The sequence below is a fragment of the Cynoglossus semilaevis genome, chromosome 8 (assembly GCF_000523025.1).
Source record: "Cynoglossus semilaevis isolate Cse_v1.0 chromosome 8, Cse_v1.0, whole genome shotgun sequence".
In the NCBI taxonomy this organism is placed as follows: Eukaryota; Metazoa; Chordata; class Actinopteri; order Pleuronectiformes; family Cynoglossidae; genus Cynoglossus; species Cynoglossus semilaevis.
In genome coordinates, this window is record NC_024314.1 from 21528106 (window position 1) to 21556095 (window position 27990).

Consider the following 27990-nt stretch of genomic DNA (forward strand, 5'->3'; position numbering starts at 1 on the left):
CCACTAATGATAATGCACACCTTTCTGTTTTGTTTTTGTGCTGACCAAGCAGCAGCATTTTCAGGCAGCTTTTTTTGTTTCGATTATAACCTGATTTCACGTATGCAAATTTAAAAAAAAAATTAATTGATATAGTTTGGGAAAAGGTATAAAAATATAAAAAACTGTAGCAAATGATTTGTACTTGTATTCGTTCATTACCTATGCATAAAAAAGATATTATCAAAGTGAAGCAATGCCTTGAGATCTTTGAAAGAATGACTCCATCTAGTGGTGGGTATGATAACGTACTATATAATTAGCTCTCACTTCTGTAAATGACTTTCTTTTTTCTTTTTCTGTCTGATGCTTACGTTGACATAGGGATGACGTTCAACCATTACCTTTACACACATTATCCTCTCTAACCGGTGCAGTTCTGTGCCTTAGAGAAACTCGGCTGATTATCCCATATGTTCCCAGAGCTACTATATAAACTAGTATAGTGGTAGAGGTCCAGAACCTTTACAGAGTAGCTTTGTGTACTCTGTAGATGTCAGTCTGTTTTTTTTGTAGATTAAAGGTAAAACTTCTTTAATTTGTGCTATTTTAATGCTGAAGCAAAAAGAAGCCACCGTTGCCATGACAACTATATAAAGGGCTCTCTCTGATTCTATGTTAGTACAAATAGTGGGTGCTGATATGCAATTGATGATCTGACAATGACATGTTTCCCACTTACTGACTGTCCTCATCAAAACAACATGAACATTAAAATATTGTTTCAATATAATGTTGCCTTCATCGCTGCTGCTTTGTGGTTTTAAAGTAATTTATGTCTGTGTTGTTGTGAACTCGGACTAATACCTTAATCAACTTATTAAAAAAATGAAGGCGTGGAGGCAGTTGCTGTCGACACGGGCCAATAACATGGGCTAGAACCAGGACAGTTTATATTTTAGCCCAACTTTTACCAACGGTTAATTTTGTCTTCGTAGAGAACGTATGCATTTTGATGAATAGTTAATGGCTGCAACTGGCGTCGGCCACCAGGGGGAGACAAAGGCTTATTTTAGTTGTTTTGGACTCGTTTTGTAAATCAGTCACAGAAACATTGCTAAAACTGACTGATCTGAGTTGAGTATTCATTCCCAGGTCTCCTATTATTGAATGGTCAAGCACTTAATGTCAAACGTTCTCTTTCATTTCATATGCTTTCTTTTTTGCTCTGTGCACATTGTTTTGAAATCATTTTCCTTCTGCACCACTGAACAGCGTGTTGCTGGCTTTGTCTTTCTGTCAGCTGGACTGAAATCCTAACACATTTTGTTCATTTTTTTTTCACAGTAGTTTTTGGCTTACGTGATTGAACATTGTGAAAGTTGTGATCCTGCTCTGTGTGCGGTCTCTTGAAGCCAGCAATAATATTGAAGTGATGCAGAGGTAACTCTCAGATTCTGTTGTGCAACAACCAATCAGCAGTTAAAGGCACTGGGCTTTGTTTTTAGGCAGGAACTGATATTAATACGTCATCTAAATATAATATATTTTCTAGAATAAGGTTTGAATGGTGAAAATGTGTATTTTTATTTCAATTAACCAACTTGAAAGAAAAACCTTATATACAAATATACATTTGTATGATACGACACTAACGTTAAGACCACGTTTACGTCAATACTTTGCGCCTTATATAACTTTTAATACTTTAGGAAAGACATGTTGAAAGAAAAATTGTATTCTCTTGCTTTAGAAGAATGACTTGTTTGACTGTTTGTCCTCAGCCCTAACTCACTAATAAGCCACTGTGTCAGATCAGAGCCATTTGTCTTTGTCACCACTGAGAAGGAAAAGTCCTTAAATCGTTGACGCTGGATGTTGTCCAGCATTTTTGGCTGCAGAGGATCAAGCCTGTTAGTGTTTGTGTTTTCATCGGCTTAGAGAGAATGGCCTTTATTTCCTGCAGATGTCTCATACACACACACACACAAATACACACACTAATGCCGGGGGAGGGCACAGCCATACTGACAAGATAAAAACACACACACACACACACAACTTAGACTCAACATATGTGCATGTGGTTTGAACCGTGTGCCAGTGAATATCTGAGAGTCAGAATGGAGAGCAGCTGGATTCGACATTCCCAAGTGTTTTATTGCATCATGTAGACACACACACACACACGAACACAAACACCCTGCGTCCTCGTCACATCATAACCATGGAGATATTTCAAGGTGTTACCACAGCACAGTATTATTAAACAGTCGACTACAGCATGAAAGTGTGTCAGTGAACTGATGACATGCAGAAATGCAAAAAAAAATCACAGAATATAATTAAAATCAATCTGTGTAGTTGTATCTAGTCAGGTGAGCCACTCCCTTCTTCAGTGTTTACCCAGAGACAAAGGGATTTGTTTCCTCATAAAATGTGTATACATTTAGAATCTATCAAGTCAACATAAGGTTTGACGACCGTTGATTTCAACAATTTTGAAATTTTACATCACTATTGCAGTTTCTTTTTCAGTTAATCCTCAAAAGTAGTTCTGTTAAAATCTCAATTCTAAAGTGATCATTTCAGCAGAGTTTTTAACTTCTCACGTTTTCTTCATCAGACCTTGATTCTAGTCTCAACTTTGATGAACTGGTGAACTCCAGCGTTTACCCACGCCCTCACCTGGTGGCTGCCGGGATTGGCTCCGGCTCCACCCCGGTTCTAAAAATGGTTAAAATAGTAGATGATAAATAAAGAACGTTATTGACTTTTGGGTTTAACAAAGTGACAGTTGTTGATAATTTGATTGACATATTCAGGTTTGTTTCTATAAAAAGTATTTCTTCAGAGACAGGTTTTTCAACTAATGTAAACAACTACAATAATACAAACAATAGCTTCAGGGATTATCTGACATCTCTCTTCTTTAGATGTAAAACAGGTTTATTTGTCCATCATCCATTTGCATGTCATAACAGGAATTCTGGTCAAACACAGTCATTGTTTCTGTGAGTAAACCTTTGTTTAATGTGGTTATGGAACACTCCTAGACCTCCAACACGTTAGATTTGATCAACTCCATCTTTGCATCTGGCTCAATGTTAAAAGTCAATTGAAGAAAATCTCCATCTGTCCACATTTTTCCAGTTTAAAAAACAGGTGCCTCATTTTATAGATACATTGATTTTATCGAATCGTAACCAAACACAGATTGTGTCGTTCTTCTTTGTTGCTCATTAGAGCGTTTTGACATCATGTCAATAAGTAGACCAAACAAATACGAATGTGTAATCGTAAAAAAAAACACTTTGAAGTTGAAGCCTGTAACAACGGCAGATGCTGCTGGAACAGTTTGTCATATCGGGCTTGTGTCTGTCCACATTTGTGAGTGATTAAATAGAGGACTGGAATACAATGTTTGTGTTTACAACAATACAAATAAATTAAATAACCCATAAACAGACTGCAGCTGGTTCTGGGAAAGAAGCAAGTTAATTAGTCCAAGCTCTGTCACAGGGAGCACCTGTCCGTCCAAAAGAAGTCCGTGATTAATTAAGTGTCTGTGATGCCGTGATATTACACACAGGTCCAGGCCTGCTCTGTCAGCCCACTGGACCAGATCTGCGTCAAATCAAGTTTTTATAAATCTACGTCGACCCTCGGACTTCGACTGCTCTCTCTCTGTGAACAGGTTTGCATCTCGCCTGCAACACATTAGCTCTGGCTCTAAATGTGTTTGACAGAGACCTAAAGGGATCAAAGCCACGGGGAAAGAACTGCTTGTGTTTAGACAGGTTCAACTCTGGATGTCGAGGCCCAACGGTCGGAAAACACCAACTGACAACAGCGCATATATGAAAACCAACTATCTGGCCATGTTGAGTTAGACGTGTATTTGGGATTTAGACAAGAATGTACTGTACGAGCAGTGATTACAAAGAGGCTTGAGGCTGAATTTCCTCATAAAACCTAAGGATGATGGTTCAAAAGTCTTTCAGCAGACACTACAGCTGCAGCAACACTTTGGTTTAGTTTCCACTAAACCCTATTGTTCTATTAGTCTTTGTTCCTGTTTCAGGTTAGAATATTTTCAGCATTTGTTCAGCCATGACCTAAAGACCTTTGATTGATTGACAGAAGATGAACTTGAAGAATGCACAGAACACAAACACAAAAGGGTCAGCAATGAAAAATGACAAAAATGACAAATTGACTCAAAGCCCAAAAATGAAAGAAAAAGAAAATCTTGTTTTTCATTACAACACCAAAAAGGTAGAAATGTAAAAAAAAAAAAAAATCACTTTTTGTATCATTTTGAATGATTTGAATGTCTCCATGGCCACTGTCAGATAAAAAAAACACAAAAAAACAAAAACAGCTTTTGACGAACATGAGAACTCTGACTTCATACCTGAGAACCCTGAATGTTTTCATTTGTTTTTCATGTACGGGACACAGTTGATTAGGTTGTGATGTCTGATCTATGTGATCAGTGTGTGTGTTTCTCAGAGTGTGTGTGTGTGTATAGTATATTGGTTTTTGTTCATGGGAGAAGGAGCTCAGAGGGAAACAAACTCGCGAAAGTGTTTGAAGACAGCTCTTCAAAAAGCCCACTGTCTGATGTCAACGATGATGATGGTGATGATGGTGATGATGGTGATGATGGTGATGAGTGTTGTGTTGATTCAGGTGCAGATTGATACCAAACAGACGGCAGAGGTGGTCAGAAGCTTACATAACCACGCTGACGGACGGTTCCTCCAGCGCTGGTGCTGTTTTGTGGCAAAGTTACAGTGATGGAGTTTTTAAATGTGTGTGGATGGAGAGAGGACTGGAGTCAGAACAATGTCGCCTTGTGTACTCCACCGTGATGATGAATACTAACATCTGAATGAGTCTGCTTACAGAAATCTGGCTTTGTATATGTGTGTGTTTGTGCCAGAGCCGGTCTTTTGTATTAGATGGTTGGTGATTTGTGGTATGTGATCAGATCTGCTTACATTAGACATAATTGACAGAGCCGTTTTCCCAGCGTGAGTCAAAAGTGAAGTGTCTCTCTTCGAAGTGATGAATGTTGTGTTGCTCATTTTGTGGTGTAGTGGCTCAACAAGATGGAATTTCAGGGCCTTAAGGGTGTCAGGGGGGGAGGGGGGGGGCTCCACTTCAACACGACCCCTTTGGCATCCACCGATAGTATCTCTGTACGAGTGTGGTGTAATTCATGTGGGCCGAGTAGAGTTTCTGTTTAAAGTGATGATTGGAATCTGTGAAGCTGTAGTCTGTCTGCACCCTATAGTGCCCCCCCCCCCCCGTACCCCCCATGAAGAAGGCTTATATTCATCCGTTTGCTCATCTTTGGTCTTGAACAGCATGTTCTGTGGAATGTCACAACAGGGGCGTGGAGGCATCTTCTGTCGACACGGGCCAATAACATGGGGTAAAACCAGGACAGTTGATCAGACTGACTGAAGGAGGAACAAAAGTTTCAGACTCATGTCTCATGTTTGATTACAGTCAACACCTCCATGTGCTCCTTATGCGTGTGAGCTACACATATAATGTAAATAATAACTTCTCTGCCCGATGAGAACCATAACTGAAAGTTCTTTAGAAATCAAGTTCAGGTCAGTTAATTCAAACACAGGGCTGGGAGCTGGAACTGGATCAGACCCTGGTATGAAAACAGATTACATTGTCAACCTGTGTTTGTTTACGCTCCAGAGAAGAATGAAAGAGGTCAAGGCGGTTATGATAGTTGGAAGGAGAGCGTATTTGTTATCCACAGCCCAGCCCAAAGTGTAGCTTAAAAGGATCCGGTGAATTATTTTGGACGAGATTGATGATGATACAGAGGAAAGAATGAGACTGACCTTGACTCAGTCACGAGAGCGGGGTCGGTGTGGAGGTGGGTGGAGGATAAAAAAAAAACCCCAAAAAACAGGATGAAGTTTGTAATCTGTAAACATGCTCTTAACTGCCCTTCAGGAAATAAGTGATTCAGAATGAGGCGCTGAGCCATCACGGCTACAGTGGAGCCCTGAGAATTCAGAAAGAGGCAATAAGGACAGATGGAGAGGGGTTTGAAAAGGGGAGCGGAGACATGTTTGGACTTTAAAGATGGACTAAATGAATACAGACGTCACGCTGTGAATAACACTGTTTGGTCCTGAAGGCACCACTCATTTACTGAAAAGCTGTTTGTTCGGAGCAGGAAGTAATTTGTGAAGAAGAGTAAATCTGCCCTTCCATATGTCCAGTCATTTGTCCTCGTTCTCCGCCCTTCGCCAGCTGATTTGCAGCTAAGCTGTCCATTCGTTATCATATAAATACCCGTTGAGTTTGTTGGCTGCAATACACTGCCAAGGAAGTTGGCACTGAGGCGGCGTGAAACTGAAAAGGGCAGACAAGTAAAATTCAGTGTTTTTTTTTATTTTAAATCAGCAGGTCAATCAACAACAGGACAAAGGTCAAGATGTGGTATAAAATTAGCATCAACCAACCAAGAATGACTTTACATCATCACAATTCTGCCAAAGAAATTCAACTAAAATGTATAGTGACCTTTTAGTTGCAGTACAGTTGGTGATCGTGTGGAAAAAGAAACAAATTCAGTAGAAATCCCATGTACTGTGTGTAAAGGCTGAAGAATACTGCTGAATGTGCTTGGCACAAAAAATTGTTTTGACAAAATTTGACCTAAAAATTACCCACAAAAGTAGCTAAATCCAGACTGGGATGTTTGATAAATCACTAACATTGACATAATGTATTTGAACTGATAGCCCACAGCCACAGATTTAAACTGTCAGATTGTCCGTAAACAAAAACTAGTGCTACTGCTATTGTCAACTTATCATTTGTCTTGACTTCAAACCTCCAAAACCAGCAGAGCACAGAGTCTTTTTTCATATGGTTTCTATTTGCAACCACAGTCTGAAACACGATAAGCCCACGTCTTTGAATAAGGACTGTATTTGTTTAAAAACAGATCGTCCATTTTCTGTTTTTGAATCATTCCAACCAGAGATCTTTATGTTGTACAACAATACGTTTCCCTGCTTTTGATATTTCAACGTAAACCACGGTTAAACCTCGTTACGAAACAGCTTTCAGACATAATCAAGAATGTTGTCTTCAGTAACTCTTCCCATCTGCGTCTAATCACATCAATCTTTTCAGTCTGAAATATTCCGCATTCCTTTGCTTCACTCAGAAATACTTTTAATTCAGTCAGCAGCGCGGAGAACACGCACTTGGAGCAACGTGTTCTAAGATTCGTTCTAAAGACCGTTTACAAAGAGGAATCTTCTCAGAGTCAGAATTCCCAGCTCAACAGCAGCGCGGCACTTTAGGTGTTTAAAGTGACATTAGCCTGGATACGGGTGTAATGTAAACAGTGTGCAGTGTTTCACAAGAGTGTGTCAGCCTTCATTTTACTCCACTTGGACGGAGAGGTGCCTGTCAGGGCCTGAAGGTGTGCAGATGTGGGAGCGCTGCATGTGGATGCGATTTTCGACGTGGCCTACGATGAAACGTGTCCGAGTGAATCAGGAATCATCCCCCGAACATGACTCTGAGAGCTGTCGTGGTTCGACCCCGCATCCTGCCGTTTCCCATCTGCGAAACATATTAGTGCATAAAATGATTACAAGCCGATGTGACGAGTAAACAAAGATGGATTCAGGTTCAGGGTCTGTCATGGGGAGCAGCTCTCGTACAGGAGGAGAACAGCCCTGAAGCTGACCTCGAAACATTTTTCTGTAAACTGTTATGTTGCAGCAAAAAACTGAATTAAACAACATAACTATAACTATACACTAATATAAACAAGCATTACAAAAAGAGAGGAAAATAGTCAAGTAGTGAAGTAGAGTTATCAAAATAGTATAGAAGCCAAAGCATATGAGAAGTGAAACAAGAAATATAAGAAACTGACCTGAAAATATTTCAAATATACATTTAAAGTTATCTACAGTATGGGAAAGCTAATTCGAATTTTAGCTAAATGAACTAGCATAATAAATGAAATGACTTAATAAAAACAAACTTTTAGCCCAAACAAAGCTGAAAGTAACGTTACTTACAGTAAGGAAAAGCTAATTCGAGTTTTAGCTAAATTAACAGATTTTAGCTAAATAAAATAGTATAATAAATGAAATGACTTAAAAAAACCTTTTAGCCCAAACAAAGCTGAAAGTAAGCTGAAGTTAATTAAATAAATAAAAATACCTCTTAAACAATCCAAAAATATACAGTAGCAGCAAATGTTTGACTATTAGTAACTGGTACAACAAAAATGTAATAAATAAAAATATCTCCTAAATAATCCAAAAATGTACAGTAGCAGCAAATGTTTGACCTAACTATTAGTAACTGGTACAACAAAAATGACCAGAAATTAACCAAAAAAAAAAAAAAACTAGCTAAATGCTTACTGGAGTTTTGCCCTGCAGAAAGCAGACTTGGACCACAAGAAGCCGTGGACATGTCTGTATTATATTCATGCTGCAGTACGTATAAAATTAGCCTTCCTCAGGTCGTTAGGTTTTAGAGCCAAAACCATTTTCATTGCTATTATCTTTATTAGGTAATTTTCGCTAGTGAACCATTAAGTACAGCCAGTGAGATTTATTGGTTACAGTTTGAACTGTGAGTGTGGTTCACTGCTCAGACAGTCCTGCAGACACTGGGAAGAAGTTTCTTCTTTTTGGCAAGTGGAGTTGACCAATGCTGTGACCACACACTTGTGTGTGTGTGTGTGTGTGTGTGTGTGTGTAGTGTACACTCTGCTGGTCCTCGACCAGTGTCGGATCCGCGTTGTGTCTCCGACACACACATGCCTCACATTACTCCTGGCGTCCTCTCTGTTTCTCATAACGACTGGTGTATATTTATGCATATGTTGTTTACCTATGTTTACATGCGATGCAGACCTCTGGCTTCACTGAAGCGGAGACAGGGTTTTAACGAGCACTTAAAATCCTCGGAAATTTCTGGAGTTATATACCAGAGATGTAACAGATTAAACAACATCCTAATGATTTTCTTTGGCTTTTAAAATGTCAACTAAAATAATTTGGACACCGTGGACATGTTATTGTAGATATTTTATTTGCAGATGTCTTAGAATAAAGACAAAGCTCTAAGAAATTAGAAGAAGCAAAATAGACTTGAAAGTTAGCCAAAATAGCTTGAATTCACAAATAGGTTAGGATTTAAGATTTTTTAAGAGCGCTATCGTAACTGTTTGGTTGCTCAGAAATATTTTAATAATTTAAATATTTTAATAGAAATGCATTTTTTTTAAGATTTTCCATAAAAGCTCAAATTTACTTCATCATTACTAAGGGTTAGCGCCACCGTTGCTAAACATTAGCTGCAAGTCAAGCAAAAACCAGATAGGTTAAAATAAATCAATATGTTAAAAAAGGAGTAAACGTTTTTTTTAAAGGTTAAAAAATACAGTAGCGCTATCTTGGCTAACAGTTAGCAACGGGCGGAAAGTCGTCAAAAAACTGTTCAAAAAATATATGAGTTTTCATCATAATCAAGATATAATATCCCATCAGAGCAGAAATGATTAAAGGGTTGTCAAAAGAAATAATATCAACTGTAAATTGCTAACTGTTGGTCGTCCGTGCGTTGGTCCTGTCAGCTGCTCTGGGTGTAACCGGCCCAGCCTGGATAGGAATAAACAGTAGAAAATGAACCAATGAGCTAAACGTTGGCTAAAGTGTGATCAGTGGTAACGAAAGGTTAACTATGAAGTTGAAAAAAATAAGATGCTAAAAAAGCATGAACATTTTTATGAGCATCTTGATTGTGATCCCTATAAAAGAAGACACTGGCAGGATTACTAATGATTTAGGTCAACTACAGGGTAAATGTGATTGTCTCCTCATCCACTAGATGGACTCGCTGCTCCAAATGGCAGGTTTGGCACTGAGAAAGAATGCATTCCTTTTCTCGCTTTTCCCTCTTGACAGAAGTGCGAAGCTTCAACTTAGGCTGTGTGGTGACGGCTGTGAAGACGGTGGTGAAGATGTGACTCATGATTCAAGGAATTCTGCACAAAAACAAAACCAGGGCTTTGATGAAAATGACCAAAACACTGTGTACCAAACATATCAGGTACTGTTTGTTCCCTGTGTTCAGTCATGTGTTCCGGCCAGAGTATTTATAGTTCTTATTTGTGATGCTTGGAGAACGTGGCATGGAATATGAAAACACTGAAGTGGTTATGAATAAGTAATTGTGTGTGTGTTTTTTTAAACACCGAACAAACAGGGAAACAGATGCAGGGGCCAAGTTCACATGAGCCATAAAACAATCACCATGGAGACCGGCATTTAAGCATGTTTGTGTGTGTGTGCACATGTGCCGAAAGCGCATACGTGTGATGTTGCACAAAAGCTGGTCAGATACTGTCTCTCTCTCTCTCTCTCTCTCTCTCTCTCTCTCTCTCTCTCTCTCTGTGAGTGAGTGAGTGTGTGTAAGGATGAACATGCCTCCATTTGGCGAGCTAAATCATCCATGTCCGTCTCTGGCCAACTGGTGCAGTGTGATGATGGAGGAACACTGGTGAGGTGAAAAACAGGGGAGGTGTTAGTGATGGTCACACAAGCTGAGAAGTGGGAGCTGGAGGCAGAAAACGTCTCTTTGTGAACACAAACAGCTCAGTGAATGCTGCTCCGAGGTGTGCTTTCAGTCTTGTGTAACCACAGAGCCTGTGACAGAGCCTGGCAAATGAGTCGTTTATGAGTATGGTCTCCATGAATAGTTAGCAAGTCACAAAAACGTCCAGGTGCTCCTTACTCACTTCTTTGTTGCAGTAGAAAACGCCTCATTGACGACTTCACAGAATTTAGGTCAATTGTATAAACATGAAAAAGTAATTTTTTTATTTCGACAAATTGTTTTTTTCTAAAAGGCTAAAAGCAAAAAAAAAAACAATTAAAAAAACAACAAAACAAACAAACAAAAAAACTAGGGATAGAATAAGAATAAGAATAAAATAGAGTAGATTAGAGTAGAGTAGAGTAGGGCTTTATTCATCCCCCTTGGGGGAAACATACTAGTACAGTAGGCAGTGCAGAAAAAGAGAGAAGAGGAGTTAACACAATAAATAGAGTAAAAAAGAACTAAAAAGCAAAGAGCACTCAAAAATTAAAGTAAACCTTTAGAAAAAAATATACATTATAAACAAGAAAATATACATATTGCACTAAATAATATTATAAAAATACTATAAATATATATATTATATTATAAATAGTATAAAAATACTTTGTTCATCATAAACTTCAACATTAAAGCTTTGTTACCCTGATTCATTATTTACCCGCCCACCACCGTGCGCCCCCCGCCAAGCTACTTGGCTAACGGGGCAAGATGACGGTTCATTCACATGTGCTGACCAAACCAAAACCGCACAGTGAAAGAAAGGATAACACTCTTCCTTCATGTGTTTAGTTTGCAAATATGGGGCTCGTGGGCTTCATGCGGACCACGGCTGCCTTTTAAGGGCCATCGTTCTAGTCTACCTACTCCAACTAGCCTAACATGTTGTCTTTTTGTCAAGTTAGTGTTTAAGTGATATTATTATTGAGCTTTTGTCACATTCACTGCTTTAACTCCAGGTAAACACTGTAAGACTTCTTTCCACCACTGTTTATTAGCAACTGGTTTGACTGTAACAAAGCGCTAACAAAGACGTTGGCAACACCATGAAGGAACCACTGACATTTATTGACATGTGTTTTTATTTTAATTAAATACAACCGCCCTTTGTCTCTTGAGACAGTGAGTGTCAATACCGGCCGCAGACTTACTTCCAGCGTTCATTATGCAATGCTAGGCTTTGATAATTCCTGCGACGCATCTTTCAATTAGAACCACATGGCCGTGAGATTTCAGCCCAGCACAGAGCTTCCAACGTCGACACAGCCTGTGCCATGAGTAATTGTTTCTCCCTCACTAGTGCCGAGCCATTTTTTAACCTGCTGACAGGCAGTGAGCGGGAGGGAGGGAGAGAAAACAGGGAGGAGGAGGAGGAGGAGGAGGAGAGACTCTGTGTGAGAAGATGGTGGTAGCTGTGAATATTTTCTTATTATGTTGGTTTCAAAGCAAAGTCGGGGGAAAAGACAACTCAGCCAGAGACTTTGGCGGAGGACCATTGTTCTTCCTGGGTTTGCACTCTCCTCTGCTCTCAGCCAGCCAGGAGTTGTTAGGAGTCAGGGAGGTCCCAGGTGAGCAGGAGACCGGTGGAGGCTGACATCATGACAGGACACTTCATCAAAGGCTGCAGAGGCTGTTTGGATATCTGCCCAGCCTGAGGAAGAACTGTTATAGCTGCTCCTATATACGTCCAGGCAGTGGAGGAACTCTCTCCGCTTCAAAGGATATCAATTTTGTTATAGGTCATGGAATATGTCTCTCTCTGTGTGTGTGTGTGTGTGTGTGTGCCAAATATAGTAAGAAGACAAAGTGAGGCCATTTTTTAAATTGGACAAACAGGGATATCTCCAGCACTTTTCATCTCGTTCTAATTACTTATTCCCCTGATTTCTCCCTCTAAGTGAAAACTAACAGGACGATATATAACACATTTAGTACGATTAGGGATTCTGTATTTTATACGCCCTGACGTTAAACTAAGCTGATTCAGAAAGCTGCTGTAGGCAGAATATATGTAAAAAAATTGTTTGTTGTCATTCACTTTCTGGTCAATTTATCCTGAACTAAGGCTGCAGATAATGAGCATTTAAACAGAGTAGTATTTATCCTACTACTGTACGGACTTGACACGAAACAACAACAGCTTTATTTATATTAACTGCAGCAATGACATACATTATCTTTACTTAATTAATAACATTTGAAATTAGAATGCATCATAACGTTTATGTTAGCTGACTCCATGCTACAGCTTCCTGTTTCTGGTTATGAAAGTGCCGTTAATGTGAGTTGTCTAACCTCGAGCTACTTCAATGGCTACAGTGAAGCTATGTTTGGATATATATATATATATATATTTAGGTATACATTGTATATTTGTCAGATTAGATCCTCGGTTGGCTGTAGAACTCAGTTTACCAGGAAACATTACATATGGTTTTGGTCCATATTGTAATAGAGGCGTTTCACAGATTTCCACTTTGGATTGAGATCTGGTGACAGTGGAGGTCAACCTGCTGGACTTAGCCATCAGTGGATTAGTTAACTGTGGTGGTAAAGGCATAGACGAGCCACAGGTGAACTGTATCCATTTCTCCTAAGTTCTGGAATCAACACTGAGTCGTTGCCTGGAAACCCCAGAGATGATTAGTGGGAACACGAGCAGCTTTCAAAACAACCAGACCAGACCACCCTTAAAAACCCCTTAAATCAGCCTTGATTTCCTTATGATTTCTTCAGGTCATTTCAACTATGACCTCAATGGTTTACAGATCTGTGTCCTTAGCTTTTGTCCACAGATGAGTTTGGACAGATACAGTCTGTCTTACTTTGTTACAAGATGCATAAGAAAAACTGAAAGTTTTCCTTTGACTACGTCAGAACTGTAGAGCCTGTATGTAATGACCGTACTTTTTAATGAGGTGACACTTTAAAACCGTACCATACTTATCAGAGGAGGAAGCTGTTTATCTTCAGATTAATGCACAGATGGGACGTGTGTGCATCAGCATTAGAACTGAACTCAGATGACAAAGACTTCTGCCTGCCAATTATCCTTGCGTTGAACTTTACCACACTGAGTTCCACACCCGTCCCTTCCCGGTCAGATGTCAGTCATTCCTGGTCAGCGGGGCGAGACCCCGCTGGGCGAGGTGTAAGCCGAACTGAGATACCTCACAGCTGTTGGCGGCCGCTTTAGATGGCAGGACGGGAAGGAGGAGTGGGGAGAGAAGGACGGTGGAGTGCAGAACTTGAGAGTCAACCTGACGCCGAGCCGATCAACTTTTCCGAAACACTCCCTCCTCCCCGGGGTTGTTTCTGTGCCTTAAATAAAAGGAGAAAATCATTAAAGTGCTTTAGAAGAACAGCTAACAGACAGATGTATTTCCTTCTCAACAGAAGGCTGTTTCAATCGTCACGCTAGTGAATATATAATTAAAGCTGAGGTTGAAATAAATAAAAATAAAACAAATGAAGATTTTTTTTTTACATCTAGGTAATAAAACAGCCATCTGGACATAAAGTGAGCAGAGCTGTTATACTAACAGCACATTAGAATAAACCCAACAAAGTGTTGCTTAAAATATGTAGTAGTATTTTCATGTTTCAATAAACACATTGACACACAGTGTAAAAAAAGCAGAAGTCACAGCAAAGAAGATGGTTGGTGAGGTGTAAATGCCTCATTTAAATTATTCCACAACTCAATACAACTCAAGTTCTGACCAATCACACAATAGTTGTCATACCACGAAAAAAAAAAGGTGATGATGTGTCAAGAACTAGCTAAAAGAAAACCTCCACGTCAGGTTTTTCTTGCAGCCATGGAAAGACTGTAGGGTGGTTTAAAATATTGTATGTTTCCATAATAAATGCACTGCGAGATTGTTTTACATTTTTTTGCCTGACAAATCCAAGTACATTTCATTTCTAGAAGGCGATTTTTCTGCCGTCGTGGTTGCGAACACTCCCGGCCTCATGACTCAAACAAGTCTCCGTGGGAAGTAACAGTTTGGCATTTGGAACCGTGTCTTAGTGATGTCACTAATCTGGAGACGGGGGAGCTTGTCTCCGGGAGCTGATGTCACAGAACTGGATCTGTTGTGAGCGCGAGCCGCTGACGGACAGCTTGGTGTGTTTCTGTGACGCAGATGGTCGAGAAAGACGAAGGAGGACGGGGGAGGGCGTGGAGGAGAATGGGGGAGACCTGGGTGCCAGCATGAAAGGTGGCAGAGACGAGTCTTATCGAGTGGTGCCACACGCGGGCTTTTGATGAAGGGCTGTGACTGCGACTTTCTTTTTTTTTCTCTTCATTTTATTTCCCCCTTTCATCTAATTTTGCCTCCAATTGTCTCTCTTCCCCTTCATTGTTCCTCTTTGTTTCCTTCTCGTCAGAGTCATTAATTAATTCTTCTTCTGCGGCCTGTGCATCTCTCTGCTCACACTTGGCTGTTCTTTCCCCTGTCATTGTCTCTTTTCTCTCCACAATCTTTTCTCCATCTCTTCCACTTGGCAGTGTGTTTGTTGTGCTTATCTGGGTCCTTCTTCGTGCTCCGCTGCACCGTTTCATCCTTTTTCTAATTAAAATACTTTTAAGTGCCTCCCTTTGTCCTTTAACTTCCTTCTGAGTGTTTTTTCCCCTCCACTCTCCTTCATGTTCTCCTCTGTCCAGGGTTGTCCTCCTCTTCTTTGTGCGATCTGACAGGCCCCTTCCTCTTATTGATAGCGATGGCAAGCGCGAGCCCACTTTATAATGCTGCCGATATTTTTTCCCACTAGAGACCCCACTGTTGCTACTGCTGCAGAAAGAGAGGGACATCGACCCCTCCTTCCAATCCGTGCTTCTCCGTTTCAGCCCTGCCAAGCTTCTGCTATTCAGCGGGGAGGCAGCTCAACAAGACGGGTTTGTTTTGGAGGGTCACTGGGCCCCCAGCCTCGTGGAGATTAATGCTTACACAGACTGGGATGACATTTATGAGTCATGGACTAAGAGTAAAAGCATAGAAAAAGGGGAAATGGTGTACAGTTATAGCGGTGATGGATTAAACGTGACCCACTGCTGACGCACAGTACCACTTTAGGATGCAAGGTTTCCGAGAGACAGAATGAGGACTTGAGGAGTGTGTTTGTGGGACAGAGGAGGAAGGAGGCCACCTCAGAAGATGATGCAAGCATAACAATGAGACGCGCACCTTGTGTTTTTTTTAATGTCTCAGCATTATTCTTTAATGTGGATGTGGTCACTGAACGTTAGCGACGAAGCGTTGAAGTCGGTCGGATAATTAATTCAACACAAAACCGTGCGATCGATGTGATTACTGCACAGAAGTCATGACGTCGTCCGTAAATGTCTCTCAGATAGAACTCTGCCTTCAGCAGATTGATGAATGCTGTTCAGTGTTTACGTCTCTGCTGTCTGTGCTTGAACACATGCACTGCATGTTGCTACAAGGGAGGGTACGAGGGGGAGGGGTCGGGGTGGGACTTGGAGATGAGAAGTTATCAATACCAAGCCAAATTGGAATGGATCTGAGTAGAATTACAACATGCATGTCTCCCTGTGCCGAGCTCCATCGCTCTTCACAGCCCTGTGATCAATGGAGCTCAGACGGAGACGACCAGCTAATATCCATTCTCATTACTGGCACCGCGGCCGTGGCTGTTTACTGCACGCTGTTGGCCGAGAGGCTGAGAATCCGTATCTGTTGACGGTCAGCGCCGGTGATCTGCACGTCGCCACACTATAAGCTCTGTGTTATTTTGTTGACCAACCTTTGGCTGAACTGCAGCGTTGGCCTTAAACCTGCAGGGTTATTACTGCGTGTTGGACTGAAGAATTATATTAATATTTACATGCAAATATATTTATACTAGAATCTCAACTTCACATTTGACTTTTGAGATAGATAATAAAATCATACAAATCGTACTGTTTGTGCTAAGCAGAGTGCTTTAATGTAGAAGAATGAAATCTGTCGAGAGTACAAGTGCCCTTAAAGATTGGATTGGAATACCGCCATGGAGGCAAAATGGACACCTTTAGATTTTCATACACAGAGTTCCATCTTGGATAGGCAGTTTAGATCATTCATTTGTGCTGAACTAGCCCAGTTATAGCAACAAAAAACAAAAAACCTCCAGAAAACTCGTGTCTAATGGTATGCAAAATGTGGAGCTAAAATTATGAATTGGGGAATTATAATCTTAGTTCTCTCAATATCTCATAAATATCACCCACAACACAGTTGAAAGTAGACCACCGCTGAAGTAATTTAAAATACTCTTAGTAAGTATTTCCCTGGGGGAATTACATAAATACCTCACCATGATGTTAGACGTATATTTATAAGAAAGAATCTGTCTAAATATGATGATTGGACCCCGCCCCAGAGCTTTGACATATCTGTACCGTGGCTGCGATGTGCAGGAAATATTATTAATCAGTTGATTATTTTCACTTTCCTTTGGCATGTTAGTCTGTGAGTTTGTTTTTTTTTTTTTTTGCTGGTTTTGTAAAAAGCAGTGCCTGACTTCAGAGCTGACCTGAGAGACAGGCCTTTTGTGCTTCTCCGACGAACTCCAGCCGAGTTCAGATTATCATCATGGTCGTTACAACAAATATTTCTCCTCCTTGCTTTGATGCCCGTCTGAGGAGAGCAGAGTCCCACTGATTGAATTCTGCTTCCCTTCATTTCACAGCAGTGGTGTGTGCGTGTGTTCACTTCATACTGAGTAACGATGAACGTATGCATGCGTGCGTGCACGCTCGCGTTCACACATTCCTTTGTGTGCAGGCACAAACAACCGCAGACGGAGGAGAGATGCATGGACGGACTGTGCCTTTGCAGCACAGAGCTCTCTGTACACTGGACATGTTCTACATTTATAGCCTGCAGATGTCGAAACACCAGCGTTGGTATTCACACATCCACACAGGCTGCTCTGTCCAGGCACAAGATACTGACGCTGTCGTCTGTCACGCTTTAAATTCAATTATTGTTTCATTTTAAACATACATGCTTGTTTGTTTTGGGTTTTTTTTATCTCAATCATCACACTCACTCAGCCTTCCACAAACCACCCCATTGTGACTTGGACGACCTCCGGGGGGCGCAAGAAGAACGAGCGTAATTGCATTGAAAAGTAGAAATCATTTTTCTAAGTGCCGTTGTCGTGTGTAAAGATAATTGTTCCGGGGGTCAGAGACTCGCTCGTTTTACTATAAAGGAGCCTTTTGTTTTACGGCCTCGTCTTGTGTCGTCCAACGTGGAGCTATTTTAAACATTTGATTTCAGTTTAAGAGCAGTATTATGTCATAAGACATGTCTTTAAGGCTTTGTGGCTAACTCAGACATGCCAGAGGCTGTGAGAACTGCCAATTTGGAATGCTGACTGTTTGGCATATCGTTTTTCCCCTGTTCAACCCTTGTTGTTTAGTCCTGCCGGCACGCTGTTGTGCAGCAGAGTTGTGTTGGAGACACTGACTAGCCCAGCGCGACTTTGTGTAAGGATTCATATCTGTGTTGCACCTGTGAACGAGGCCAAAATCATTAGTCACCTGGGACAGAAAAGGAAGTAATGAAATCTTGCATCTGTTCCACACAAAGCCAAGCAGTGATCCCGCAGCACGTACAGCACTGCACATAATGTTGTATTGTGTAGTCATGTAAATATTTTCAGGTAATTCAATGCTGTTCCTCCTCCTTTCATTCATCCCGAGTGGATTGTTAGCAGAAAGAACGAGCCGCCGAGGCGACAAAGAGAATGATAGGTGATATGGAGTTTGATGGATGCCAAATGTGCGCTGCTTCAAAATGGGAGCAATTTCACCAGGGCTGAGGGCTGTATTAAAGCAGCGCGCAGTCTCTGCTTTCCACCGGGGAAGTGCTGCCTCCCATTCACTTCTCCCCGTTTGTCGTTTTTTTCCGCCGACAGGGCAGGTTAGTGATGGCCGTGGCAGCTGAGCAGCCCTCCATCACGGCTGCTGCCGGTGACAGTAATGCAGACTGTAGCTGCTAATGGGACCGCCGGGACTCTCAGCTGTGTACCACATCAATCAGGGTCCTCAGCACGCTCACTCAAATGGCACTCCTCACTCACTCAACACGTAGCAGATGTCGCACTCACATCCTCCAGAACACATACAAACAATGCCAAATGCATACTAATGACGTCTTTCTGTTGCTGTGGCAAAAACAGATTCCTGTAGTTGCACTTCTGTGGACCTTAATTCGTTAAGATCCGACGGATTTGTCCCGAGTTGAAGTTGACTCAAGTTCCTCGCAGAAAAAATATTGGCCTTGTCAAATGGTTGGCAGATGATATATTTGATCCCAATAAAAAGTACAGAAAGCAATTTTCCATTAAATGTGCGGTGAAGACATTTACATAAACTTAAATTCTGATGAGTTCTGTTATAAACCTCAAGTATTTTTTAATTATAATGTAAACAATCAGTGTCAAAGGGAGTTGTAAATTTGGTTGAGAACGCTAACCAGTGGATAAAAACAAAATCTAACAGGACATGTGGTCACACCATGTATTTCTGCTGAGAATATTATTACAAGTGCAGTGCAACATGAACAGTGGACCCATCCATGCAGTTATAAATAATATAGTCTCTGTGTTATTGTGGTGTGCAGTGTACATTAGTGTCTGCACTGATTGGGAAACTAAAGCTAGTGTTGTGTGATTTCAGGTGTTGACGCGGCTGCAGAAGGCAGTCATGTAGAGGCTAATAGAGAGTTTTCTTCCCTTTAAGATTAAAATACAAGTCAAGTGGATTTCGTTTGTATACATAAAAGTCACAAAACACATTTTTTTATAAGTCTAAAATTGTTCTCTAAAAACAATTCTTACATGGAGAAATGCAGGAATGTATATATAAATATATTATTTAAATACATTATACACAACAAAATAGAGCATTTTACTGTCATTATACTGTAGAAAATCAAACTAGAGTCAGTGCCAATACAGTTAAAAACAAGTACGCACCTGAAGCAGGCCTACTCACTGTTAGGAATGACTACCTGAAAACTGAAACCTTTTATGGTACAGTATCTGGTTTTCACCCCGCAGCAATGCTCCACAATACATATGGTTTTTTAAAAGGACCTTTGTCAGATGCTACATTTGTCATTTCTCCCCCTTTTTTCACCTCCCCCCCCCCTCACCCCCATGCTGTCAAATCTGTCATCGCTTCAGTGGTCTGCTGTCTTTAAGTGGATAACACAGGGCTTTTTGATGTGTAGTCGTATGAAGTCCTTACACATGGTCAGTGCTGGGGCCTGGAACCAGATTCCCACAGTGAAACACTTTCCTGGTGAGAACAAGAGTGCTTTTAACAACTTAGGGAAAGTCAAGATTTGGATACTTCTGAAAAAAAAAAATTCCAAACAAATCTAGTTTATTTAAACCCATAAAAGTAATAGCTTATTATAAAGTACTAGCTCAGTACTTTATATATGTTTATCAGGGAGAAGCTAATCTCAAGTCAAGACAAAATGTATTTTGTTGTTGTGATTTAAAATAGATATAATCAGATTTTCTGAACTTTAGTTTGAAAGTCTGTCTCTTACGACATCACAAACCTAAGTGGGTGTTGATTTAATTTGGTGAATTCTTTGGGGAAAGTCGACTAAAATAGTTCTCCCTGGATAAACTAAGTGTGTGGTGTTTTTATAGAAGTCTTGAAGCGATTATAGCATTAACCTTTACTAAAGTGCCACATGTTCTTCAGAGTTTGTTGAGATGACAGTACGATACCAATGATATCATAGCAATGACAAGGATAAGTGCCCCACTCAGCACATTCTCAAGGGGGAATGAGCAATATGCTTAGGGCAGCATCACCTCCCTTGTCCTAAAATTGCTGAGACAGAGAAGGAGACGCGCTGATCTGTGGAAGATACGCTCCTGAACACGGCACGATGAACGTGATAGACGGTAACCTTTTCGGCAAAAGTTTCAAGGTGTTCCGACAGACTCATGTGAACGGCTTTTCATCTTGTTGCTGTTCTTGTTGTTGCACATTGATATGTGTTGCGAGGTCACACAGCTTTTATTTTGACAGTCTCAGCAGCTGCCTCCTTTTACCCTACAGTTTTTTTTGCTATATGCTAAATCACAGCATCGTTTCCTGGCCACGTACTTTCCCGTCTTTAAGCACAATACACTCCTCCTGTCCCGGCGTACCTGCTCATTTCCTTCATCTCTTCTGACACCGGGTTAAAGCCCCACCGTTTCCACACTGCCATCAATGCTGCCCCGCTCTACCGAGACATGGAGGGCTTTTTGTAGTTGGTCCCCTCCCCCTGTAGGCTGTAATCACCCAGAGAATGGGGTAATTAGGGCCACTGTAGGGTAATTACCAGAGCTCGAGTTGTTTAATTAGGGCCTTCTCTGTAGCTGTCTGATTTCAGTGACAGTGGAGGCGCCACTCAGTGATGGAGGGATTTCATCCTCTTGACTGCAGCAGTCAAATTAAGAGGGAGAAAGGGGGAGAGAGGAGACAGTGATTGAATGAGTGAGTGGGAGGGATGGAAGGAATTAAAGTGGCTGGGATTTATGAGACAAATTGGAAAGATCCTGCAGTGATATATGTACACACAGAATTGGTGGGGGTCCTTCACTGTGGTGTCACGCAGAGCTGGGATAATACTTGTTGCTTCCTGGTGGTCAAATAATAGCGACTCCCTATCAAATAAAGTGTTAAGCAGAAGTTCCTTAAATATCTATTCAGTTAAAGGGAATCCCTCTGCTTGTGTTTGTTTTTGCTGTTTTTTATTAGTCTGGGAATTTCCAGTAGGAAATGCAGTTCATAGAGGAAGCAGTGAAGTTTCTGAAGAGAAGAGAGATAAATAAAGTGCTATCGATCTATCTATCTATCTATCCATCCATCCATCCATCCATCCATCCATCCATCCATCCATCCATCCATCTATCCTATCCTTTCAAGCTAATTGCATGGCTTACTAACCTAGAATATATTTAATATGTATTTTATATTACACTTTTACAATATATAAATTGATTTTTGCTGATTTTGTTTTGCAATTTCAAACGTATCACTTAAAGACATATTTCATTTTTGTACGACTTTATTTATTTGCTGCCACCGTTGTGACACATGTTAAATGTAGAAACCATTTAACTCACAGCAACAGAAGTTTGAGATAACATGGTAAACAGGCCCGCTGTTGGTAATATAACAAGTTCCTGATGAAGAAACCGCACATGAACGTGACCGAGAGGATGAGGGGCCTCCCTTTTGTCTCTTCAAATGGACCTTGACGCCCAAAGGATGGATGACTTGGACATCCAACAGTAAAAAGACGTGGAGAGCTAAAGATTTGTGGCCAGGGTGAGAGGGTCAATCCCCAAACTAGGGGAAAGGAATTCACCTCAGCGGCCTGACATTGCCCCCAACTGGAAAGATGACTCTGTCTGCACAGTCTCAGTCCAATCCTAAATTAGTTCATGGTGAGAAGTTTTCTGCCACCCAAAGACTGACTTCGAGACTCAAAACCTAATTAAACCAAGATGACCTCCACAAATAAAACCAAGCCCCTGGCCTGCAGTGAGAAGTTGCCAACCAAATGACTGGGTATCAGTTTTTAATTAAGCCGGAACAGAAGGTTAAAATTTACAGAAACAGAACAGCGCAAATATGAACTGGTCTGCTGAAGGTAATCGCATGCACTGTTTACTAAACATCCAACTCTCCAGGTTTTTGATCTGAACAAATAGTAATCAGTTGAGTCTTTGATGGTGCAGCGACCTGTTCAGCTTCCAATGAGCTGCATGTGATCTATGTTTGTATATTTGCCCCCCTCTGCACCCCCCCAGAAAAAAAAAACTCAAAACACAACATGAAGATGCAAGAGAGGAAAGTATTTCCTGACAGATGTGCAGATTGACAGTGGCACTTTGACCTGTTGACCCATGGCCTACACTCCTGAAATTTACTGACCTGTTTTTCGGTGATCTGGTTATTTTGGGCCAGTCGTGCATGCCAGTATCTTGTCTTAGTTTGGTTAAAGAAGGTTGTTATAAGAACGTTTAATTCTGTCCCAGTCTTTAGTCTTTAAACACCACAGATGTGACCTTCTAAAACGTGGAGAAGATATATAGCATGATGAGCAACAGATGTCTCATCGTGACAGTGAGAGTCTGTTGTGGAACAACGGCGATAGATGAACCCTGAAGTGCTTTTCCCTGGCTGATGGACCGTAGTAATGGAGGAAATAACCTCTGCTGCAGGACGAGGATGAGTGACTGACAAGCACCCTAGAGCGAAAACCACAAATACCTATGTCAGTGTCTCACTTTGCTTTTATTTGTTTTCAGCGGGTGTACATTATCACTCAGTAAAGTCAGGTGAAACCGGCGGTCATATGAGTGTAAAATGAGGAGACACCAAAGGCTTGTTGGGAAGAGCTATTTGTAGACGTCCTTGACTTCCCTAGTGGTTGTACCGCGGGGTTGTATAGGACTCTCAAATCTTTGACACTCTTTGCACTTGCTATCACTGTCACCACATCCACTTGTGTTTCTACTGGGGGGTTTAGGACGTTACAATTTGGTCCAGTTACATTCTGTTAATGATTCCTGGATTATGTTCACACACTTAGTCAGTTTACTGGACCAGTTAGGTTGAGCTAGAGTTACAGTTGACTGAGTTGCTTGATCAGATCTGTCCCAGAATAAAACCATAAGAGGGACAAAGTGTTATTCAGAGAAGCACATGACCATAGAGTAAGGAATATTGCTGTTTGCTGTTTACAAGTAATCTCGCCACAGGTTGTGTTCTCAAACTTGCTTTTTTTGTATGTTTTGTAGAAACTGCATCTAAGAAAAGTTAATGTTAAAAGATCACTCTTGTGCAAATGTTTCATGCTCTTCAGGTTCGTTGTGGATAATGGATCTACTGTAACGTTATCTTGCCAGCTAATTTGTGGTGTCTAGCCAAAGGGGTAACAAGTGCTCAGTGTTTTTTCTTCTTTCATTCTTTCAATTTAATTTATTTCATGAGCATTTTGCAGGTTTTACAGTGCGGTCATGGTGATTTTCTTTGGCAGATAAACAATTGTTTCGTTGCGCTCGAAATGATTGCGCTGCTCCTTCAGGTCAAAGCTTAGAGCAACATTTCAAAGCAATAAATTCCGAGTACATGTAAGATTGCATTCATTCAGTCACAACGACATTTTACAATGTTTTTGTTGGACTTTGGATTGGATTTCTGCGGTTCTGTTTCTGTGAGTTCTACATGGTTGCATTTGTTGTGAAAGTCCAGTTGCCACAGAGTGCTCTCTCATGTCACGTGGAGGCCCCGAGGGTTTGTGTTCAATTTAGAAGGAGGATACAGTAGCTTTGTAGACATAATTATTGTTCTTGCAGAGCTGCGCCATATTTTCTCCACTCGTCTCTGATGTGTTTCCCCAAGTGTCACATCCTGTCATAAATCAGACTTTTATTAACTTGCTTTGTTCTATAGAAGCACTGAAATTACAAGAGTTTAAAAGCTGTTTGTCTGCTATTACTTTCTGAAGATTGATTGCATAACATGTAATTAGCCTTCGCTTACTTTGCTCTTGAATGCTTAAGTTCCCATACAGAAATAACTTCACTCTTGAGCGTGCCCTTCTCACACTGCTTGCATATGGTCACCTGGCAGATATCTCATTTGCGTGAGGCTTGAGCATCTCGTGGGATTTTTTTTTCTCCCACTTTAACTAAACTGTTTGAAAGCTTTTTGGAGGAATAAAGGAGACAAACCTCACATTACTGACCTTCCTTGGTTCCAAGCTATCTCCTGCATCCGCCTGTGAGACTTCTCTCCAATTAGTGAGAGGAAAAACAACCCAACGCAGAGAACTGAGACAAATTCAATCACAGTGTGAAAAAAAAAAAGCCCAACAACACAGACTCGCCGTTTGATCTCTGCAAGAAATATTGCTTTAAAAAATGTTATCTTCAAAATAGACCGCAGCCTCACCTCCTCCTCAGTTTCAGTGACCTTGTCATTGGGCCCTCCATCTTATCAGCAGAGAGAATGATGTCAGCACTCATCCCTTTTCACCATAACAAGGCCTGAAATCGGACTCTTCCTGCAGCCAGTCAGTTAGAAATAATTAAAGCAGGAGGTCAGTGATTTAACAGGAGACCACAGATCGATAATAGTCTGTGGTGTGAAGATGGAAAATGCTGTGTAGGGTTTTTTTTTTCATTCTGAAGCAATAAAAATAAAATAAAAAGCTCCCCTCTATGGATTCTGATGTGTTTCCAGTGTCACACAAGGCTGCCAAAGTCTGGGTTTTAATTGGCTCCCTTGTGTTGATCATTGGACTGCTTCCTCTCTCCCTTGGATTCCTGAAGCAGCAGTAAAGTGTTAGACTAAAGCTTTGCTGCCTATTAGAACTGACAGTTTAGCATCCATTGCCTAATGTGTCCAATTTCTCAACCCCGTGTCTCAGGTAGAGAAGTTGGAGAGTTGTCGCTCCCTTATTATTTCTCCTTTGTTGTTTCCTTTTGTACCGGCTTCATTGACAAATGCAGAATAGCATTAACCCCGACTCTCAGCGTCTGTCACTCAACACAGTGGCCGTCTTTTATGCACCACGTCACTTCTACTGGGCTCCTTCAGCCCAAGATGAAAAAGCCACCTGACCCCTTTAAAGAGCACAGCTCGGCCTGTGATCACTCTACCATTTGTTCCCTTCCCTGTGGTTTAGGTTTGCCCCCACATTTCATGGTTTCAGTCACTCTCACTAAGATCAAACTCCTAAAGTCCTGACCTCCTGCCGGGACTCCCCCTGAAAGTACTAATGACCCGGTTTGTCCGGGGAGAAACCTGCTCTTCTGCTTCTGTGGTGGCCTCCCCCACAGGCGTGGACTCCATCTCTGCTTTATAGTGATTGCTTTGCCACTTGTGGCCCACTTGCTTGACCTTAGCCGCCATAAGGGGAAGAGCATGGTTGAACTTTCTCTGTAGGTCAGTGCCTGTGGTGGGAGAATAGAGCTGGTCTCTGTTTATGAGGAACAGGCAGGGAAAACACCTGCTGAAAAACTTAGTGATGACACAGGTGTTGACGAACACATCACAAATGTTGGATTTCTTTATTAGTAGGTACTGCACTAACGCAGAAGTTTGGAAAAAAAAAACCTTCTGGCTTGTTTCAGCTTGAAATGGTTGACAGGCATGAAAAGAGACTTTTCATGAGCACAGGTTAATCACAAGTGGTGTCAACAATGTATTAATTTAAGAAATACTATGCATTTTGGTTGGTTGGTTCTGTGAACTTGTGATCAATGTTTCAGACTGGAAGGCAACGGTGCTCAACAACTTTTTGCGTGCTTCCCTCACTGATCATATGTTGGAGGAAAACATTCAGAAGCAATAGAAAGAGTCAGAAAATGGCCCCTTTATTCATGTGTTTGGAAGAATGCCTTGACAGCTACTCTTGAAGACAGCTGCCAAAACCTGTTTTTGAGCTTCTGAGTCTTTAAGACTCAACAGGCATTTGGCTGTTTTTGCATTCCATTTGGAATATGGGCCGACGGTCATCATGTGCATGCAGGAGCTTTTTAATGGAAAATCCCATCAAACCACCACAGTTTGGTGAAAGTGATCTGTGAACTTGTGATCAATGTTTCAGATGAAATTAGTCGGTTGGATTTCAGTCCTCTGCAATAAAACAATTATTTTATGAAGAGGGTTAATTCCACAATTGGAGGATATATACTGTGGAGGGATATTTTTTATTATTTTCATACATTTCAGGATAAACATAAACTTTGGTAATTGAACCTTTGCTTTGAACTTTTGATAAAGGTCTGTACTCTTTTTGACCTCTACAACATTCAGAGCACATTCATGTAGTAGTAGATCGACAAACACTAACGTCAGATTAGGCTCTGTGGCTCATTTGGATACTGTTAGTTTCTGGCACAGTGTTGACGAGCTTGTCTGACTGTAGAGCATTATTGTATCTGACAAAGTCATAATAATATGTAATGAGGCAAGTTGGACCAAGAAAAGACCAAATACTGTCAGTAGAAGATGATAAATGGAAGCTAATGACAACGCGTGCTTGCCAGTTTTCCGAAGGCATTCTAAATCAAAACATGACAAGTAGGTACAGCCGTATCATTTTCATCTGGCTGTCGGTCAAAAACACAAACTATGTCAGGAATCTGATATCAGATCTGCGGCTGTGTATCCGGTTGTTTTGCAGCGATGCATCTTTCCGTGATATCAGCGATAAGGATGGAAGAGAGACTTAAACTGTGATTTTGCTTTTCTGGTCTCCGACAAAACTCTTGTCAGTTGTATTCAGCCTCACCCTGCCCCTCTCTCTCTCTCTCTCTCTCTCTCTCTCTCTCTCTCTCTCTCTCTTTGCCCGTTAGCCTCAAAATAATTTGTAGACAGATCATTCCAATGACCTCTGACAGGAACTGAACGTTGTTCACTGTAGCCCTTGTTTGGCAGAAAGGTCTCAGGGTTTCAGAGAGTTCTGGAGGATCTGGCAGGAGTGTCTGCGGCGTCCCAATTAGTGGTTTTGGCAGATGGGGCAGGGATTAGTGTCAGTGCAGAACAACAATCTGCTTTGTGTTTCTCCATGTACTCAGAAAGGAAAAAAATAAAGGTGTATTTTCATCTGTTATTAGAGCTGATATTCATTGTAGACTGTCTGTCATTAACAGCCCCTTATGATCGAGCAGGAACAGAAGTTGCATTAAGTTCTGCAGATGTTCTTTTGTTCCTCGGTGTCATTCTTTGATGGTACGTTTTGTTTTAAGGGCTTCTTGTCGTTTACACTTGATCAAGTATAAAAATGAAAACACAGCAGACCTTGAAACTTTCATTTTTGTTTCTGTTGTTTGGATAATAAATTGTCTCTGCCGTAGTTTTGCTGCTTGAAAATTTGAAGAGGCCCAGTTGATCCCTCCTTGTTTATGGGTCAATATTTATTGTACAAGAACGCTTCTAAGATGTCAAGGATGTTGAGAACGACGGTTGATTTTACTCATAACATCTCATTGTATGAAACCCACGTGGCAAAACAACCAAATGTAGGCTGAAAATAGCTTAAATATTTTAGCTAAAAGCTAATAAGGTTATATAGCCATATAGCTAAATATTTGACGGAGGAAAATTGCAGATCAGAACACCCCTAATTGTCTTGGGTTAGCCAAAATAGCAAAACACAAAACAGCTTGTACTGTAGGTAGCCCAGTTAATAGAAAATTACTAGCAAAATGGCTACGTGCTAGCTAAAAATAACTAACAGGTAACATAGAAGTAGGTTTAAATCTTAATGTCGG

General features: G+C 41.0%; 1 protein-coding gene across 2 annotated transcripts in view; it reads left to right on the forward strand.

The window, feature by feature from the left end:
• Positions 1-27990, forward strand: part of tspan11 (tetraspanin 11) — a 94866-nt gene that overhangs the window by 11623 nt on the left and 55253 nt on the right. Inside the window, exon 8 of one of the 2 annotated variants that reach the window (XM_025057394.1) lies at positions 9972-10251. The exons of the other annotated variant lie outside the window; for it this stretch is intronic. Within the exon in view, the coding sequence (XP_024913162.1) occupies positions 9972-9992 (21 nt within the window). The 3' untranslated portion in view covers positions 9993-10251. Of the gene's footprint in view, positions 1-9971; positions 10252-27990 lie in introns of those variants that run through there. 2 annotated transcript variants of the gene reach the window in all.